The sequence below is a fragment of the Pristiophorus japonicus genome, chromosome 15 (genome assembly GCF_044704955.1).
Source record: "Pristiophorus japonicus isolate sPriJap1 chromosome 15, sPriJap1.hap1, whole genome shotgun sequence".
Classification (NCBI taxonomy): Eukaryota; Metazoa; Chordata; class Chondrichthyes; family Pristiophoridae; genus Pristiophorus; species Pristiophorus japonicus.
This window is the reverse complement of record NC_091991.1, coordinates 134,145,648-134,165,676: the sequence shown is the minus strand read 5'-3', so window position 1 is coordinate 134,165,676 and position 20,029 is coordinate 134,145,648. Positions and strand designations below refer to the sequence as shown.

The following is a 20,029-nucleotide window of genomic DNA, read 5'->3' as shown; positions in this document are numbered from 1 at the left end:
CGACCATGTGCAGCGAGATCAGCGACAGTATTGCAGCAGTGGTGGCGTTGCGCCCCAATCTCCTGTAACTGGAAATCGTGGAATCACCGTGGTAGCACCCCGGACCCAAAATTGCGTTCAATCCCCTGCAGCATCGCTCGGCAAAAACACTGTCAGCTGAGGAGGCGTGCATTGGGTGACCGGGCGCGATGCTTAAAAGGAGAGATGGCAGAGGCGAGCAAAAAAAAAAATGAAACTTGGCTTCTCTCGTGCAGGTTTTTTCCACAGGTTCCTGCCCGCGATCGATCAGCCAAACACTCCACTTGAGTGCCGGGCTGATCGGGTGGGGTCGTGGCTACCGTGTGGAGAAGGTACATTTTTTTCCCCTTTGCAGAGCCTGCAGCAATGGCCCTTCCTTTTTAGGGTGGGAAGGATTCTTTCAACGTCGCAGCGCTGCACGGCCCAATGTGTGGCGCTGCTGAACTCACCTGCTGCCGATTGCTTTCCAGGAAGAAGTGGAGCGGTGATTTAGCTCTCCACTTCCTTCTTGGAGTGCAAACACTGATTTTTTTTTTTTTAAGTTTGAAATCATTAGCGGCCCAATTTCACCCCCTTAACGTTTCAGAAAGTTCGGAGCACTAGCTCAATATATTGGTTGTAACTAAAATTCTTAATTATGCTTTGCAAGAATGGGTAAGATATACAGTTCAAAAATTATTCATTTTAACAGTGATTTCCATTTTTAGAAAAGTTCCTAGCTTTAATACAAGTAAAGATTGATCATTTGCAATCTATAGTTCTGATAGCAATCTTTTATCCTTACATTACAACAGTGACTACATTTTTACAAAAGGCAAAATACTGCAAATCTGAAATATAAACAAATTGCTGGAAACACTCAGCGGGTCAGGCAGCATCTGGAGAGAAACAGCTAATGTTTCAGGTCTCTGGAAAACATTACAGCTGTAACAGATTTTAAGCAAGTACAGGTGCAGGGAAAGGGGGAAAGGAAGTAAAGAACAGGGAGGGTCAGTGTTGGGGTGGAAGGCAGGAGAGATTAAATAAACAGCAGAACTATTACCAGCACTTGCTGGTAATGGACATGATTTTAAATTGTTGAAATATATGTTGAATCTGGAAGGCTATAAAGTGCTAATTGAAAATTTACAGCACAGAAGGTGGCCATTCGGCCCATCGTGTCCATGCCGGCCGACAAAGCTATCCAGCCTAATCCCACTTTCCAGCTCTTGATCTGTGGCCTTTTTAGGTTATGGCAATTCAAGTGCATATCCAACTACTGTTTAAATGCTATGAGGGTTTCTGCCTCTACCACCCTTTCAGGCAGCGAGTTCCAGACCCCCACCACTTTGTTGTCTGTGAAGCGCTTTGGGGCGTCTTAGGTATGAAGGGTGTGGTATAAGTGCAAGTTTGTTCCCTTTTTTTGGAGAGACCACCACTGTACCTGTTCTTTATACTGCTCCCCATGTCTTCGCTCATCTTCCACCTGCATCATGACCTCTTTCAGTTTCTTCTCTGTACGACGAGCTACCTTGGTGGTTGCTTGTTTGTCCCTGAAGAGTAATATGTAGCATGTGAAACAGACCAAGAAACATCACAGTAAGAGGCTTTAGTAGTACCAAGTGCCAGATCAGTTGAAGTGGAGCAATTTGTCGAGCTTGTAATTAACTTAGCTACAAGTCTGTCACATGAAGATTTCCCAACATAACAGCAATTCACGATTTAGATTTTAACACTGACTGGATTGCCTGATTAAAAAAAAAAAACCAGTCTATTCATGTGTACAATTTGTCAAAATGTAGTCTGTAGAAAAGTACTAGAGTGTACACAGAGAGGCACAAGGCTTAATCCCATAATGGTTCAAATACACAAACCACAAGAGTGAAGCTTAAATGGTTTATGGATACCCATGCAATTGCCAAAATTCAACCATTTCCTGAAGCAAACTGCCAACTATTACTTCTTATTTATAGTGTATTCATCTGGAACATAATGTTCAATTTGTAACCTTTTTTTTGAAGGTGGTGGGTAAATTGTCAATATTATGCCAATAAGAGGAATAAAGGGTACAGCAACACATGCCTGAATGTGTACATCATGTGACAACTTTTTTTTAAAAAGCTGGGAATATCAAGGAAAACATTATACCCTGTGTATTTTTAAGCTCTGATCCACAGCTATATTGCACTTTGATTATAGTGATGCACCCTCACCATGAAAACCTTAAACCTTTTCTTGCCAATCTAAGGGAAGTCTGGAGTATTCTAAAACTGCAGCATCAACATATTGGAAAGCCACTGAGCTTGTGTTTTAGATTTATAATTTCTTCAGCATCGTGCTACAGAAGAAAACTAAATGCAGTATAACACCTGCAAAGATTGATCGGCGACCAAGACAAAGAAAGACGGTCTTGCCGGGTGCTCTTACTTTGCTTCGGTCTCCAGTTGCTCTTCTAACTGGGTGATCTTTGTCTCGAGAGAGGTTATTGTTGCTTTGAACTTGGACTTTACTGTCCCTTCCATTTCCTGCAGCTTGGCCTTCAGCTCTTTGTTCTGCCTCTCGAGCTGCTGGCGAGCACTGTCATTCTTCTGATTGGCACTGCGTTCCACAGCCAGTTCATTAGACAGCTGTTCAGACTGACAATTAAAAAGAAATGTAAACAATCACAAATGTAATGGCAGGAAAGCAACAGCGACAAGATACATTGATTTTATTTAGAAAGGGCATTTTCATCCTGCATGGAACACTTTGGGATGGATTTTCACTGTTGCTGCCTCTGTTTGCACCGCAGAGCAGTGGTAATGGAGGCAGCAATGGTTTGAGCAGCCAGCCAGCTCCCAGCGCCAGTTTTGCAGGGGCGCAAAGCAGCACCACCCAGGATCGTCAAGCCAGCACACAAAGCCATCAGTTTCAACTGCACTTTGAAATTGTTGTGCACTGAACCTATAGCACCCTGTCGCGTGCCGTGGTGGGAGCGCCTAGAAAACCAGGCAGTCAGAGCTGTCCCAGCGGCAGTGAGTGATGGAACAGCTGAATGAAGTAAATTTGATTGTTCTGTTTAGTGTTATTTTTGCAATGTAGCTTATTGTGGGGTATTTAGGATATTGGGAATGTTTGAGTTTTTAGATGAGATTTTTTTTTTGCCATAGAATCCTCTCTTAGGGCGCTCAGAGGCCAGTTCTTTAGCAATGGATTTTCAGTTGCTCAGCCATCCTTGCTCCCTAAAAAAGAGCTGTGTTACGCCTCCCTTAGCGTTCTGCCTCACACTCAGGGCCCAGCTGACTGAGGTGTAAACTGTTCCCGGGCGCAAACTTTACCGCCCCGCCGCCATTACCGCCCAAAATGAGTAGGAACGAAAATCCAGCCCAATACTTTTCCTTTCTTCAGTCATTTTACAATTGTGTCACAAACTTTGATGACATTTGTATGATCGTTATACTCTCCAACTTTAATCCACACGTAGAATGGCAATTATGGGGTTTGAAAGCATTTCCTGAATGACTTATTTTAAAATCTAGTTTAACAGACAATGCACTCAAGGTTTCACACCTAAAATTCAATCTGTAGAACATTGACTCCGAGTATCCAATTGAAAAAGGATGAACTCAACAGTACCCAGTGAGTAACATATCTTGTTAGGTTCTCTCATGAGTCAGCCCCTGTTCTGTTGCAGTGGGTGAGTTTCAAACACCTTTGTACAGTGCTTGCAGCACCTCAATGCTGTAGAATACTGGCAGCACAAATATCAAAATAAATGTGCACATGGTCCCTTTAAGGAAACCGGCTGATGACGCATCAAATCAGTTTCCTTCATTTTGCTGGGAAATGCACTGGGCGGGCTTAACAAGCCCAATCTGGGGATAATCATTCGACCAATATTTATCCCTCAATCAACAGAACAACAGTTTTTGGTCATTATCACATTGCTGTTTGAGATATTGTGCGCAAATTGACTGCCGCGTTTCCCACATTACAACATTGACTACACTCCGAAAGTACTTCATTGGCTGTAAAGTGCTTTGAGACGTCAGGTGGTCATGAAAGGCGCTATATAAATGCAAGACTTTCTTTACACAGCGGGCAGGGTCCAGCAGCGAGGCAGTGACCTGCCACTGATGTCACCCGCCACGGTTGGTAAAATCCAGCCCTTAGTGTGGGATATGCACAATATTGAGTACACGGAGTTACAATGTGCGTATGCTTTTACATATTCATTTTAGGTTTTTAAAAAATTTAGATATGGATTTTGAAAACTATCTGCATAATCAGCAGTCCAATGATCTGGTCTATGGGACCACAGCTAGCAGATGTTAGAATCACATCACTTCATTGAGTGACTTTCTCCACTATCTTACCTGCTGTATAACTTTCCGGAGACGTTCATTCAGTGTTTCCATGTTGCTCTGTTCCTCTTCCAGCTCTTCCTCCATTTGCGATATTCTAGTCTCCAGACGTCGCTTCTCATCCAAAAGTGCAGACCTGTAAAAAAAAAAAAATTTAAATGCAACTGGATCTTTTGCTCGATCACATTGAACCACAAACTGTGTTTAAGATTTCAGAAAGCATTATACATGCTCTACAGCCATTTTATCACATCTAACCATTATATTTCATGGAGCTAATTTCTTTACATTTACATAAGATACATTTGAATTCCCAAAAATTGATATTTACACCCAAATCTACAAATACTAAAATTGCATTTCAGAAACCATTTACAATCATAGATGCATAGAAATTTATGGCACAGAAGGAGGCCATTCGGCTCATCGTGTCTGTGCCAGCCAAAAGTCTATCCAGCCTAAATCTCACTTTCCAGCTCTTGGTCCATAGCCTTGTAGGTTACGGCACTTTTATCCAAGCACTTTTTAAATGCAACAAGGGTTTCTGCCTCTACCACCCTTTCAGGTCGTGAGTTTCAGACCCCCACCACCCTCTGGGTGGAAAAAGTTCTCAACTCCCCACTAATCCTTTTACCAATTACTTTATTGATCTTTCTAAGAGAAATAGGTCCTTCCTATCCAGGCCCCTCAATTTTATGTACTCAAGTCTCCCTTCAGCCTCCTCTGTTCCAAAGTAAACAACCCCAGTCTATCCAATCTTTTTTCAGAGCTAAAATTCTCTTCCCTGGCAACATCCTTGTAAATGTCCTCTGTACCTTCTAGTGCAATCACATCTTTCCAGTAATGTGGTGACCAGAACTGTACACAGTACTCTGTGGCCTAACTAGTATTTTATATAGTTCAAATATAACCTCCCTGCTTTTATATTCTTTGCATTGACTAATAAAGGAAAGTATCCCATATGCCTTCTTAACCACCTTATTTACCTGTCCTGCTTCGTTCAGGGATCTGTGGACATGCACTCCAAAGTCCCTGTGTTTCTCTACACCTCAGTATCCTACCATTTATTGTGTATTTCCTTGCCTTGTTAGCCCTTCCCAAATGCATTACCTCACTTCCCCAGATTGAATTACATTTGCCACTTTTCTGCCCAACTGACCAGTCCATTGATACCTTCCTGCAGTGTGGCTTTCGTCCTCACTATCAGCCACACGGCCAATTTTTGTATCACCTGCAAACTTCTTAAACATGGCCCCTACATTGAAGTCAAAATTATTGATAAATACCACAAGCAAAGGAACTAGTACAGTGCCCTGTGGAACCCCACTGGAAACAGTCTTCCAGTCACAAAATCAACCGTTGACCAATTACCCTTTGCTTCTTGCCACTGAGCCAATTTTGGATCCAACTTGCCACTTTCCCTTGGATTCATGGGCTTTTACTTTTGACTGGTGCCTTGCTAAAATCCAGAGACATCATCAAGCACATCACCCTCATCGATCCTTCTGGTTACCTCCTCAAAAAATTCAATCAAGTCAGACAGATACGACCTTTCCTTAACAAATCCATGCTGATTGCCCTGGATTAATCTGTGCCTTTTGAAATTACAATTAATACTGATACTCAGAATTTTTTCCAATAATTTGTCCACCATTAAGGTTAGGCTGACTGGCCTGTAATTACTCAGTCTATCCCTTTCTTGCTTTGTAATCAACAGTACAACATTAGCAGTCCTCTGGCACCACACCTGTAGCCAGAGAGGATTGGAAAATGATGGTCAGAGCCTCTGCCATTTCCTCCCTTGCTTCTCTTAACAGCCTGGGATACATTTCATCCAGGCCTGGTGATTTATCTACAATCAAAGATACTAAACCCCTTAATATTTCCTCTCCCACTAGGTTTATCCCATCCAATAATCCACCTCAACTACAATATCTGCATTGTGCATCTCTTGTGAAGACAGACACAAAGTATTCATTAAAAACCAAAGCCATGTTTTCTGCCTCCAAATACAGGCTACCTTTTTGGTCTTTAATAGGCTCTATTCTTTGTTATCCTTTTGCCCTTTATGTATTTATAAAACATCTTTGGGATTTCCTTGCCAATATTTTTCATGCCCTCTTTGCAATCCTAATTTCCTTTTTAATTTCACCCCTGCACTTTCTATACTCCTGTAGGCTTTCTGCAGTATTTAGCATTCGGTATCTGACATAGGCTTCCTTTTTTTGCCTTTCTTTATTCATTCATGGGATGTAGGTGTCACTGGCAAGGCCAGCATTTATCCTACCCTGTATGTTCTTTGACATCCAGAGGACTCGATTTGGGAGCCCCACCCTTTCTCTTTGTGAGAACATATTTGCCCTGAATGCTCACTATCTCCTACTTAAATGCTGCCCACTGCTCGGACACTGATTTACCTTCAAGTAGTTTGCATCAGCTGTGGCTCAGTGGGTAGCACACTCGCTTGGAGTCAGAAGGTTGTGGGTTTAAGTCCCACTCTAGGAACTTGAGCACATAAATCTAGACTGACACTCGAGTGCAGTGCTGAAGATGAGACGTTAAATCAAGGCCCTGTCTGCCCCCTCAGGTGGACGTAAAAGAGCCCATGGTACTATTTCGAAGAGGAGCAGGGGTGTTATCCCCGGTGTTCTGGCCAATATTTATCCCTCAATCAACATGACAAAAACAGATTATCTGGTCATCACATTGCAGTTTGTGGGAGCTTGCTGCGTACAAGTTAGCTGCTGTGTTTCCCACATTACAACAGTGACTACATTCCAAAAGTACTTCATTGGTTGTACAGTACTTGGAGACATCGTGATTGTGAAAGGCATTATATAAATGCTAATTCACATCTCAGCTTAGTAAAATTGGTCTTTTCCCAATTGAGAACTTTTACTCCTGGTCTATCTTTATCCTTTTCCATAACTACATTAAATCTAACTGAATTATAATCATTACTACCAAAATGTTCTCCCACTGATATCCCTTCCACCTGTCCAGCTTCATTCCCTAAAACGAAGTCCAGAACTGCCATCTCTCTTGTTGAGCTGGATACGTACTGGCTTAAAAAGTTCTCCTGAAGGCATTTTTTTTTGTTTAAGAATTCTGCACCCTCTACCTTTTACATTGATTCTATCCCAGTTAATATTAGGATCATTGAAATCCCTTATGACTGCCCTATTGTTTTTGCACCTCAAATTTGCCTACATACAGGCTCTTCTATCTCCGTCTGGCTGTTTGGGGGTCTGTGATGTGATGTAACAGGACAATGTTTTGATCGTGTTTGAAGTGCTGCCATCTGGTTTATTCAATATAATTTAACATTTCCAGATAGGACTGTAAAGAAATCTACAATGTGACTTCTCACTTTATGGATATGGTGTCCAAGTGAATCAGTCATTTTAATGTGCGGTGTAAAGATTCACAGGTCATTACAGATTTGCAAGCCTTCATTTTAGTAAGAATACAAAATGGTAAAGATCTTTGTTACATACTTTCCAGATAAGTTGCCTGCTAACTCCTCTGCAAGTTCTTCCTTCTCTTGTTCAGCATGACGGCGAGCACGTTCTGCAGCTGCCAAATCCTTTGATAATGGAGGAAAAAAAGTCATTTAAATAAAGGGAATATTACACATTGGAGACATGTGGTAATCATGTTTCAGATGAACCCAAATGCTGCTGCTCTGACTAAGGCACCTCCTACCGAACATTCAGCCATTAACCACATTCTAGGCTTTGAATGTTCCATTGTTAACGAGGCGCTCCAGTGTATTCTTAAACCAAAAAAGGAAACCAAAGATACCATGCATGGTTATAAGATACTTTAAAACTTGCTTAAATTTGTTACATATTGGATAAATATTGAGAAAATTTGCAGGGCTGTGGGGAAAGGGCAGGGGAGTGGGACTGATTGAAAGAACGATCTAAAGAACCAGCACAGGCACAATGGGCCAAATGGCCTCCTGTGCTGTATAATTCTATATCTTGACAATTTGACTTGTACCTTTTTTTTTTGGTAAAGAAAGTGAACTTTATGGATATTTGTTCATCTAGATTTTACACCACTAAATAATTAAATACCTGCTTCCCTCCAATAAATATTCTGGTGGTGTTAATACTTTGGCCAACAAAGAAAATGCCTTTCAGACTGGAGACTTACAAGGGCAAATCTGTGACCACCGTTATTTCCTTGTATTTACCTCCTGGAGTTGGAGAAGATCTGCCTCCAGACTCTTGGCTTTTTTCTCATTGTCTTTAGCCTGAGCCAGGACATCTTCTCTGGCATTGCGGGCGTCCTCAAGTTCACGTTGGTAATCCTTCATCTGAGCCTGTTGTTAAACAAAGCAGAAACTGAGATTTAATCCTGACCGATTTGTGTTATGCTCCATCTTCATTTCAAAAAAATGACTTCACACAAGGACAATTTTTTAGAATCTAGCTAGTATATTACAATAATCTTTCAACATTTAATGGTGGGGCTTCTGAACTACATAAATGAAACCATGTTATTATTAATAGTGGTTTCACATTTGCAAAGCTATAAGTGAAAACTGTTCATGCCATTTTGTAGTTAAAAGCAAGAAGTTTGGAAACCATTCTGGTTGATCATGCTTCAGTCACCCACCTGAAGTTTTTTTAGTTGCTTTGTGGCCTCTTCACGGCCCTTGAGGGCAATTTCAACCTGGCCTTCAAGGTCACTTAAATCAATCTCCAGCTTCTTCTTGGCAGCAGCTGCCACGGTGCGCTGCTTACGTTCATCTTCCAGTTCAGTTTCAAGCTCGTGGACCTAAGTGTAAACAAAGTTTGATAGTGACTTTAATATTTATCTCCTGTTACTACCTTCAAACATTTGAGATGCTATCTCTACACTCTTTAAGCCATTATTAGTCACCTGCATTTAGAATTACCCTGAAAGTATCTCTTTAGTAATGCCAGAGTTAACTATGAGATAAGCGATATTATATCACTGATCTGAAGTAGAAGGGATAACAGTTGGTCTGTTTAAAAGGAGTACACCCATCATTGTTTAAGGTCACTATTATATCTAAATTCTGTCACTATTATATCTACATTCCATCAGACCATTTTCTTTTCATTGTTTTGAACAATATTGCCTTTGGTTTCATAGTATTTCACTTAGTTCCATGCAGAAAATTGATTTGAGTTATTTATATTTTCCCTGAAAAAAAAAGTATGCAGATAGATTCGGAATAAAAACTTAACCACAGTTTATTCATGCTGTGATGCATTCTATGTATGTATCCCAAGTTGTAAGTACAGGTTGAACCGCCCTTATGCAGCACCCTCAGGATCTGGCCTGTGCCAGATAAGGGATTTTGCCAGCCAAATGGAGGTCACGTATTCTACCATCTTTTCCAACGACCAGCCCGGATACAGATAACCCCGACCCCGCGATCCACCGCCACCCTCACCATGATCTCCAAGACTCATTGAAAGTAATGAAAAGTCTTTTCTTTTTGTTTGGCAGAGCGCCGAGGGCAACGGAGAGGAGGAGCGGCAAGCCAGAGGACACGGCCCGCTGGCCTGACCCCAGAGGGAGCGCTGACAGTAGCAGGGAATATAATAACAAGCTTTTATTTATAATTTATTATTAGTAGTACAGGTTGAACTTCTCTTTCCCCCTTTCCTCCTCCCAACTGACTTGAATACCCACCCTCAAGGCCACTTAGGCAATCAGTGCCTTCAGAAATCGGACCGAGGAAGGAGTCTCTGTCTTCAGGAGAGCAGAGAATATTGTCGAGTACGAAAAAAAAATGTATCTGCGTATGCGCCACCCGGTGGCTGGGAATGGTGCCTGATGAGAGAGTGACCCAGATAAAAGGAGGTGTTCAAAATCTGTACATCAATTCCTAGCTTTGATGTTGATTGATAACCATGGTTAATATTGCGTGCAGATTCATGTAGGAAGCAACTTATTTTGCGTCATACTGAAAGGTTTCATGGCTATGGTGTTGTAGGACACTCCCGCAAAGCTGTGGGATATCAGATCATGTCCATGTGTCCCAATGGAACAGAGTCCAATGATGACTGGTGCATGCACTGAATTCGCAGGGAGGAGGATCAGTCACACCAGATGCACTCTCTCAGGTCCAAGAAACTGATTGAAATTCAGCATGGGCAGAAACATTGGACTGAATCACCTGTCTGTTTTCTCTGCCAATGAATGGTGCCTGGCACAGCAAGATAAAAGGAGACGACAAATAACAATTGAAATGGGACAAACGTATTCATTTCAAGATTAGAAATCTGATTTGATTTCTTTGTATATTTCATAAAAAATGAAAGGGCCTGTAAAATGCCAAATAAAATACTTATTCTTTTATGCAATTTATTTACTAACTCTGCAGTCAATACACTTTATTTTGCAAAACAAAGATATTGTTCACCCCAATTTTAAATAATGTATTTATGAATTCTATGCCTGGTTTCATTAATTTCAGAGCATCTTAGTAAAGAACTCAACAATAAACATTTTTATTGTCCTGGCATAGCTTCTCATTAACCCAAACTACATAGCTAACCCTATACAAATTAAATTACAAAAACAGACAGTTCCCATAATGTGTACTCTTGTCTATTTGGATGAAATTTAAATAGATGATGCATACTTGGGCCTGTCAGTAACATTTTTCCTCCTTCTCTCCTTCATTCTCCCTTGTTTTCTGCTACTTTACTCACCAGGGGAAAACACTTCATACTGGCGATCCAAATCTCAGCATGAATGTTGCATGTGCATTTTATTTTAAAACGGGCAAGAGTCTCCATATTTTGTATAATTATGTTTCATGTTTCTTAGATAATCTCTGACTTAAAACAATGATATTCCCCGAAATATTCTGGGATTGTTTTAAAAAAAAAAAGTGAAGAAAAGTGGCTGGACAAAGTCTATAAATCATTAAACCTTGTGTTTTCCTGCTCATAGAGAATGCCTGATTTCCCATTAAGTATAGCAATGCCTATGCAAATTGAAACCAAAGTAGATCATTTATCAGGACAGAAACACAAATGTTAAGTGTTGTGCTCATGAATTCAATTTTGGTCAATCGTACCTGCTTAACAAGCTGCCTCCTCTTTTCTTCATTCTGCTCATCACGGGCCTGCAAATCACGATCAAACTGTGCTTTCAGGGCTTGCAAATTCACTTCCAATCTTAACTTGGCATCCTCTGTTGCCTGGAGCTCATCTTCAAGCTCTTCTAATTGGGTCTTCATCTCCTCTACTTGCTGCTCCAAGGTACGCTTAGACTTCTCCAGGTCATGGACCTTCAGTACAAAGACACAAGCAGTGGTAGAGTTATTTGAAGAAAAATGGTTTCAAATAGAAACATTCTAAATCACCCTTTTGTCTTTCTTCGAGGCAAGGATAATTTTCTAAAAATCAGCACTGTGTTTTCAGTTTATAAGATGCTGAAAATCTCTCAGCTTAGATCTTAAAACTATATACAATAGCGGAGAAAATGTGTGTGCCTCAAGATTTATTTTGTATGGAATTCTAATGCTTTTTTCTGTTACCTCCTACTGCCATGGAGCAATGTGGTCCATGAACTACTTTGTGATTGGTCAGTGGTCAGGAACAGAACGGACTGGACCTGCCAATTTGTCCTTCTCCAGTGATTAAGCACTTTTCCATGTGTAGCCCTCTGAGAATGGATAAATGCTGCTGAATTATGGCAGGTAAAACCATTGTCTATTGAAGCAGGGATTTAAGCTTAAGGTCATCTGGTTGGAGCTGCTGTCCAACGCTCTGCAAACATTGGGCTGTAAATTTGAGGCCTTGCCAGGTGTGTACGATGTGCACACACACCCCAAGTGGCCCCGCAAGTTCCGGGTTTAGGCATGCACTGCATGTGCCTAAAACCGGCACTTGATCTGTCAAAATTTAAATTGACAGATCGTACGAGTGCAAAAGTAAAAGGCCTCCACAGGCAGAGATTTGCGCTATTTGCCCAACTCCTGCCCAGCGAATGTCCTTAAAACTCTTACGACCAGTAAAATTGTGTGTAAGGCCTGCTTTTACCAGTGTAAGAGTTTTAAAAGATTAAAAAAATGTTGACTTTTTTTATATTAAAAACCCTGCCAATTAAGGTTAGTTTAATTTTACTACTACAACAAAAAAAAACTATTTTCTAAAACATTTTATTTAATTCAATTTTTATTCATTTTAATTAAGTGAGGGAGGTAGCAGAAAAAAGCATTAAAATTCCATACAAAATAAATCTTAAAAGGCACACATTTATGCAAAATGTTTTTTGTTTTTGGGGATAATCCCATCCATAGTAATGGGAGCTCTGCACAAATGGAACTCATTATCATGAGAAAATCCTTCATTTCAATTGGTGGCCTGGCCCACGCAATCACAGGATGCGCATATGCTCCTGGGATGCGTGGGCTGCGCACCTAGGCCTCGGAGTGGAAGTGTTCATTTATCCAGGACCACCAGGTACTTTTGCAATTTGTGTGTGGTCGGAGGCATCCGCCTGCAGGAAGCCTCCGACCGCAATTTCTGGGCCATTAAAGCTCCATTTTGTTACTAACGCAATCAAAGAAAAGTCTAAATGTACTTGTGCAATGGAATCAATACTTCAGCCTGCATCAAGTCAATATTACATACATCTAAAAATTGCTAAATGGTGAGTTTGTTAGACAGTGTCTGTATTTTGATGTGGACTTTGCTCTTCCCTATTTTCTTTAGCCCATATGGAATTTTATGTTGCACTTTTGCATATCTACTTACATTCTTTCCTACATCATCTTTAGAGCTCACAATATCTTCCATCTCAGCTCGCAGTTGTTTGTTGACCCTTTCCAGGTCGTCTTTAGTTGACAAAGCCTCATCCAAAGCACGCGTCAATGCCAAGGCCTTTGTCTCCTTTTCACGAGCATCAGCCTCGGCCCTGTCCCTTTCATCTGCAAATTTAGCAGAGATATTTTTCTCTTCTGCCAGCATCTGAAAAAAAGAAAGTGTATCTTTTAACCAGAAATGATCAAATCAATCTTAAGTGTTAGCTAAACAACTTTTACTTTGCAGTATTTTACATACAGAATCATGAATTTGTCTAATTTAAATAAATTTAATCTTGAAAAGTATCAGCGGTGAATGATTTATTCTGAAATTATTTTCAAAATTTGCTTAGCTAACTAGCCTCACGGCACCTATATTTTACCATGTAATAAGGCGGTCATATTGGAAATGTTAATCGAATTTTTAAAAACGCTTCCAAAAAAATTCTGCTCATCTTGAATTTGGCAAATACAAATGGTTTGTTCTGCAGAAATATTTTACCTGATCAAATTTCTTCTGTTTCTTCTCCAAATTGGAAACAAGTTGTCGCTGATTATCCAGGTCCACTAAAAGGTCATCGAGCTCCTGTTGCAGCCTGTTCTTTGTCTTCTCCAGCTTGTCATAAGCTGCTGCCTTTTCCTCAAAGTTCTGGGTAATCCCTTCAATTTCCCTCTGAAGTTTCTTCTTTCCTTCCTCAAGACCCTCCACTGTAACAGCATCGTCATTTAATCTCTTCTTGGCATCTGACAGCTATGAGGAAATCAATGCTCAAGTGAGAAAGAAGTTTGCATTTATAATGCATGTTATTACTTATTATACAAGTTCCAAAGTGCTTTGCAACCAATGATTTATTACTGAAGTGCAGCGACTGCTATTATATAAACACATGCGGTAGCCAATTTGTGCACAGCAAGATCCCACGCAGTAGATGATCAAGTTAATCTGTTTTAGCAGCTGTTGGCTGAAGGAACAATGTTAGTGTATAGTATAAGAATCTAGAAAGTTGTTCTGTGTACATTATCGTAAAGATGGAGACCATTTTGGGAGGTATACAGGAAGTGCCCTTGTATTATTCTGTCAATTATATTTCTATAATTTTATCAAAAACAACTTGATTTCTCCAATGATGGCACAAATAATTCTGAGGTTGGAACGCTAAAGAAACTGAAGACATTTGATGTAATCATGTGATTTAGACTTCAGACAGAATTTACTGGTTTAAAAAAGGAAATACCCAGGTGGGTCTAGGCTGGCCCAAATGAATTAGGAGCTTCATGTACCTGCACAGTTAAAGTGGATATCTGGCGCTCCAAGTTCCTCTTAGCTTCTCCCTCTTCATCCAACTGCTCTTGGAGGCTGTTCTTGTCATCCTCTACCTGACGCAAACGGGTGGACAAGTTCAGCTTTTGTCGGGTCTCTTCCTGGAGTAGTTCCTGCAGAAAGAGAACAAAGTACATATTATAATAAATTGAAAATACAACTCAACTAGTCAATACAATAATTTCTATCCTTTTTTCCACAGACATTATTTTAATATGCTCATTTATTGTACAAAAACTTCCAGGAACTCCCAAGCATTTACTTTTATATAACATAAGAAATAGGAGTAGGCCATTTGGCCCCTCGAGCCTGCTCCGCCATTCAATAAGATCATGGCCTCAACTCCATTTCCCTGCCCATTCCCCATAACCCTCGACTCCCTTATTGTTCAAAAATCTGTGTCTATTTCCACCTTAAATTTACTCAATGACCCAAGCTTCCACAACTCTCTGGGGCAGAGAATTCCACAGATTCACGACAGATAAGAAATGCCTCCTAATTTCCGTTTTAAATGGGTGACCCCTTATTCTGAAACTTTTCAGCTTATAAATTTCATAAAATATTAGTCAAGGAGATTTGGGTTTTTATAATTAGAACATAGACTGAAGGAAGAAAATTTTTTTATAATCACATTCTCAGTAATCGGCTTATTTTACATTTTTTAGCTGGGAAAATATATATATATATATATATATATATATATATATATATTATATAATTGATCTACAGTTCTTTATACTATAATCTATAAATTGTGTGTAATATTCTTACAAATCAGAGTGTAAAAACCACACTTACCTGTGTGTCCTGCAGCTGGGAACTAAGACTTGACACATCCTTTGCAAGTTTAATTGACTTACTCTCCGCATCATTAAGTACGGAGGTAACACTGTCAAGCTCATTCTGTAGGGAAAAAAAAGTCAATGTAATTAGTGGAGTCATTTATTTTTACTTTTGTTTGCATTTTCTTCCCTCCTTTTCCTAATGGAATTCATTCATGCCCGGTACAGTAGCATTAGAACTGGTGGCCTGCAAATACCTCACCCAAGTATCCATTCAACATGTGCGAAACTAGACAGTGTGTGTTGGCAAGCTATTCTACTACAGCGGGGAGGGCATAATGGCCAAAGCTAATCCAGTCCTCGCGTATCATCTGCACAAGTGGATGTTCCATCAAGTCAATAGATAGCGATGGAGCAGGAAGCTGATGGATTTTTCTCATTCCTTACCTAGGAGCACCGAAGCCAATTGCAGGCCTCAAATTGCCAGCCCTAGCTGCAATCAGCTAAATTAACATAACCAAGGATCAAATCTAGTGTCTGTGATTTGGTACCACACAAAGCAGTCCAAGCTGTCTGGGGGACTCCGATGCCTTTGACAAAAAAAAAAAGTTAGAATAATTCTTTTAGGCACCATTTCTGACCACAAACAGAATGCTAGGTCAGGCGATTTGACAGGGGCTGAAGTCCCATCGTAATGAATTAGTGAAATATTCCATTTACTATCGCAAACACTAAAATACACATGAACTTCCAATCCGTGCAAGAAAGTTCACACTGACCTGCAACTTGTGCACTCTCTCGTTGAGCTCAGCCCGAGCACGTTCTCCATCAGACACCTTGACCTGGAACTCCTGAACTTGGTTCTCCAGTTTTTTCTTCTTGTGCTCGATCTCTGCTTTAGCTGTGGACAGCACCCTGATCTCATTGGAAAGCTCGCTGTTCTCTGTTTCAAGATTGTGTTTGTTTTTCTCAAGGTTAGCCCTAACCTGCAGAATGTAGAGGACATTTGGTTTAGGAAAGTATACACAGTTTAGCCAACAAGGGGCACATTCTTGAAATTTAAGACATTTCATGTCTTGGCTTCTTTCTGGTAGTCAGTAACTCTGCCAGGTTATCATTGACTTTTAAGATGCCGACTGTTTGAAAACCTTTTCCAGAGTTTATGGGCCCAAGTTTCCACAGGATAAAAAAACGGGCGCCCCTCCAAGCTGGGCGCCCGTTTTTCACGCCTAAAACGGCGCCAGAAAAAAAACGCGCTATTCTCGAGCGCTTTGCAGCTCCTTGTCTGTTTGGCGCAGCGCCCGGGGGGGGCGGAGCCTACACACGCGCCAATTTTGTAAGTGGGAGGGGGCGGGTACTATTTAAATTAGTTTTTTTCCTGCTGGCAATGCTGCGCGTGCGCGTTGGAGCGTTCGCGCATGCTCTGAAAAAAAACATTGGCACTCGGCCATTTTTGTAGTTCTTTGTAGCTGTTTAATTTTTGAACATTTTTTTAATAAAATCACATTGCCATCAGCACTGAGGCTACCCTTCTCACTGTCTCCTTCCCCTCCCTCCCCTCCGCGGCAACAAACGGCTCTCTCCTTCCCCTCCGCGGCAACAAGCCGCTGTCTCCTTCCCCTTCCTCCCCTCTCTCCTTCCCCTCCCTCCACGGCAACAAGCCGCTGTCTCCTTCCCCTCCCTTCACGGCAACAAGCCGCTGTCTCCTTCCCTTCCCCTCCCCTCCCCTGCGCGGCAACAAGCCGCTGTCTCCTTCCCCTCCCTCCCCTCCCTCCACGGCAACAAGCCGCTGTTTCCTTCCCCTCCCTCCCCTCCACGGCAACAATCCGCTGTCTCCTTCCCCTCCCTCCCCTCCCTCCACGGCAACAAGCCGCTGTTTCCTTCCCCTCCCTCCCCTCCCTCCACGGCAACAATCCGCTGTCTCCTTCCCCTCCCCTGCGCGGCAACAAGCCGCTGTCTCCTTCCCCTCTCTCCACGGCAACAAGCCGCTGTCTCCTTCCCCTCCCTCCACGGCAACAATCCGCTGTCTCCTTCCCCTCCCTCCCCTCCCTCCACGGCAACAATCCGCTGTCTCCTTCCCCTCCCTCCACGGCAACAATCCGCTGTCTCCTTCCCCTCCCTCCCCTCCCTCCACGGCAACAAGCCGCTGTCTCCTTCCCCTCCCTCCCCTCCCTCCACGGCCTCCACGGCAACAAGCCGCTGTTTCCTTCCCCTCCCTCCCCTCCACGGCAACAATCCGCTGTCTCCTTCCCCTCCCCTGCGCGGCAACAAGCCGCTGTCTCCTTCCCCCCTCTCCACGGCAACAAGCCGCTGTCTCCTTCCCCTCCCTCCACGGCAACAATCCGCTGTCTCCTTCCCCTCCCTCCCCTCCCTCCACGGCAACAAGCCGCTGTCTCCTTCCCCTCCCTCCACGGCAACAAGCCGCTGTCTCCTTCCCCTCTCTCCACGGCAACAAGCCGCTGTCTCCTTCCCCTCCCTCCACGGCAACAATCCGCTGTCTCCTTCCCCTCCCCTGCGCGGCAACAAGCCGCTGTCTCCTTCCCCTCTCTCCACGGCAACAAGCCGCTGTCTCCTTCCCCTCCCTCCACAGCAACAATCCGCTGTCTCCTTCCCCTCTCTCCACGGCAACAAGCCGCTGTTTCCTTCCCCTCTCTCCACAGCAACAAGCCGCTGTCTCCTTCCCCTCTCTCCACGGCAACAAGCCGCTGTCTCCTTCCCCTCTCTCCACGGCAACAATCCGCTGTCTCCTTCCCCTCTCTCCACGGCAACAAGCCGCTGTCTCCTTCCCCTCTCTCCACGGCAACAATCCGCTGTCTCCTTCCCCTCTCTCCACGGCAACAAGCCGCTGTCTCCTTCCCCTCTCTCCACGGCAACAAGCCGCTGTCTCCTTCCCCTCCCTCCCCTCTCTCCACAGCAACAAGCCGCTGTCTCCTTCCCCTCCCTCCACAGCAACAAGCCGCTGTTTCCTTCCCCTTCCTCCACGGCAAGCCCGCTGTCTCCTTCCCCTCCCTCCCCTCCCCGGCAACAAACCGCTTTCTCCTCCTCCCTCTCCCCCTCTCTCCCTCCCGCTCAGCGGCACGAACGGCTGCAGAATTCTCCCTGGCTGAAGCACTTTCACACAGGTAGGAAGATGGTTTATTTAATCTTTTCTTGGCTTATAAATGTTTATTCAGGTTGGATTTATTTATATAATATTTGTATAAGTATAAATAAGGATTTATTATAGAATTTAATGACTTCCCTTTCCCCACCCCCCCACCTCGTTCTGGACACCTAATTTGTAACCTGCGCCTGATTTTTTAATGTGTAGAACAGGTTTTTTCAGTTCTACAAAAATCTTCACTTGCTCCATTCTACTTTAGTTTGGAGTACATTTTCACTGTGGAAACTTTCAAATCAGGCATCAGTGGCCGGACACGCTCCCTTTTGAAGAAAAAATTCTGTTCCAAAGTAGAACTGTTCTACCCGACAAGAACTGCAGAAAAAAAAGTGGAGAATTGCGATTTCTAAGATAGTCCGTTCTCCACCAGTTGCTCCTAAAAATCAGGCGCAAATCATGTGGAAACTTGGGCCCTATATATTGTACTGTGTTTAAGCTCAGTGGATCAGTTTATTGCCATTTATTTCTCACATACCCGTTTTGCTTGCTCCAGCTGTTCAGTCACTTCTTCTATAGCTTGACCATGTTTCTGTCGCATTTCATGAATCTGAGCCTCATGTGTTCTTGTCTCTTCCTCCAGAGCTCGTTTCATCTCTGAAACCTCATGTTCTCTCTTGGCTCTGTCCATGAGAAATAATTTATGGTCTGATTTTCCCAACTAAATTACATTGGCATTTTTTTCCATTTTTATCATACAAACAGATCTACAGGTGATATTTGCACTAAGTCTTTAATTATGCAATAATGCATTTTATTAGAAGTATATTTTTTGCATTACATTTACAAAGTGTCTAAGCTTATAAACATTGCTTACAGGTTTAAAAAGTCTATAGATTGTGTGGAATGTCCCCCCACAGACTGAAATTCAGCTCATTATTCTATTAGTTTGATAAGAGTTTAGACATATTTAATTATATTTAAGCAGTACCTCAATTCTTGCTGTGTAGCTGTGCTGTCCAAAGTATCTTCAAGTTCTGTCTTCAAGGCTTCCAGCTCTTCACCCAGATCTCTCTTTAGTTTCTCAGCCTTGTTCCGAGCTGACTTCTCAGAGTCTAGATCTTCTTGAAGATCTGATATAAAGGCTTCCAACTCACGAATTTTCTTCAGAGCATTGTTCTTCAGTGCAGTTTCTTCATCAAGCCTACATGAATACAACTCAATTAACCCACAGGAATTTATATCACCATAACTACAGTATATTGAACATGGGAAGAATGCTGTGGAGGAAAGACAAAGGTTTGCATCTGACTTTGATGTTTATAAAGTTTCATCAAGACTAGATTAATTTAAAGACTGCATTGAGTGACACCACCTGGTGTAATTAACAAGATTTGTAGTTGCACCATCAGGAAGTGGTGGACAATAATCACCCAATACTTTGCCTGGAATGTGTCATTTAATGTAGTCGACACAACCAAATGGGACTGTACAAGGGGCACAACTTTGGGGCTCTTCCATTACAATTTTGTGGACTGTTAACCGTAACCCCATACTTACCAACACCTTCAGGAGAGAAACCCCCCCAGTGTATGTAAATGCCTGCGATTAGTTACACTGCTGATACAATTAATGAAGAAGTGCAATTTAATGTAGTCAGGCTGTAGACTGAGTACTGCATTGATG

At 42.3% G+C, this 20,029-nt stretch overlaps 1 protein-coding gene across 3 annotated transcripts in view; it reads right to left on the bottom strand.

The window, feature by feature from the left end:
- LOC139281048 (myosin-11-like) overlaps positions 1–20,029 on the bottom strand; it is a 163,674-nt gene that overhangs the window by 9,815 nt on the left and 133,830 nt on the right. For all 3 annotated transcript variants that reach the window (XM_070900939.1, XM_070900940.1, XM_070900941.1), the window contains 14 exons: positions 19,335–19,547; positions 18,882–19,026; positions 16,026–16,232; positions 15,263–15,367; positions 14,425–14,577; positions 13,646–13,894; positions 13,097–13,309; positions 11,413–11,625; positions 8,967–9,128; positions 8,542–8,670; positions 7,838–7,926; positions 4,353–4,476; positions 2,425–2,633; positions 1,442–1,550 (listed from right to left, as the gene is read on the bottom strand). In XM_070900939.1, coding sequence (XP_070757040.1) covers positions 1,442–1,550; positions 2,425–2,633; positions 4,353–4,476; positions 7,838–7,926; positions 8,542–8,670; positions 8,967–9,128; positions 11,413–11,625; positions 13,097–13,309; positions 13,646–13,894; positions 14,425–14,577; positions 15,263–15,367; positions 16,026–16,232; positions 18,882–19,026; positions 19,335–19,547 — 2,320 coding nt within the window. The remainder of the gene's footprint in view (positions 1–1,441; positions 1,551–2,424; positions 2,634–4,352; positions 4,477–7,837; positions 7,927–8,541; positions 8,671–8,966; positions 9,129–11,412; positions 11,626–13,096; positions 13,310–13,645; positions 13,895–14,424; positions 14,578–15,262; positions 15,368–16,025; positions 16,233–18,881; positions 19,027–19,334; positions 19,548–20,029) is intronic.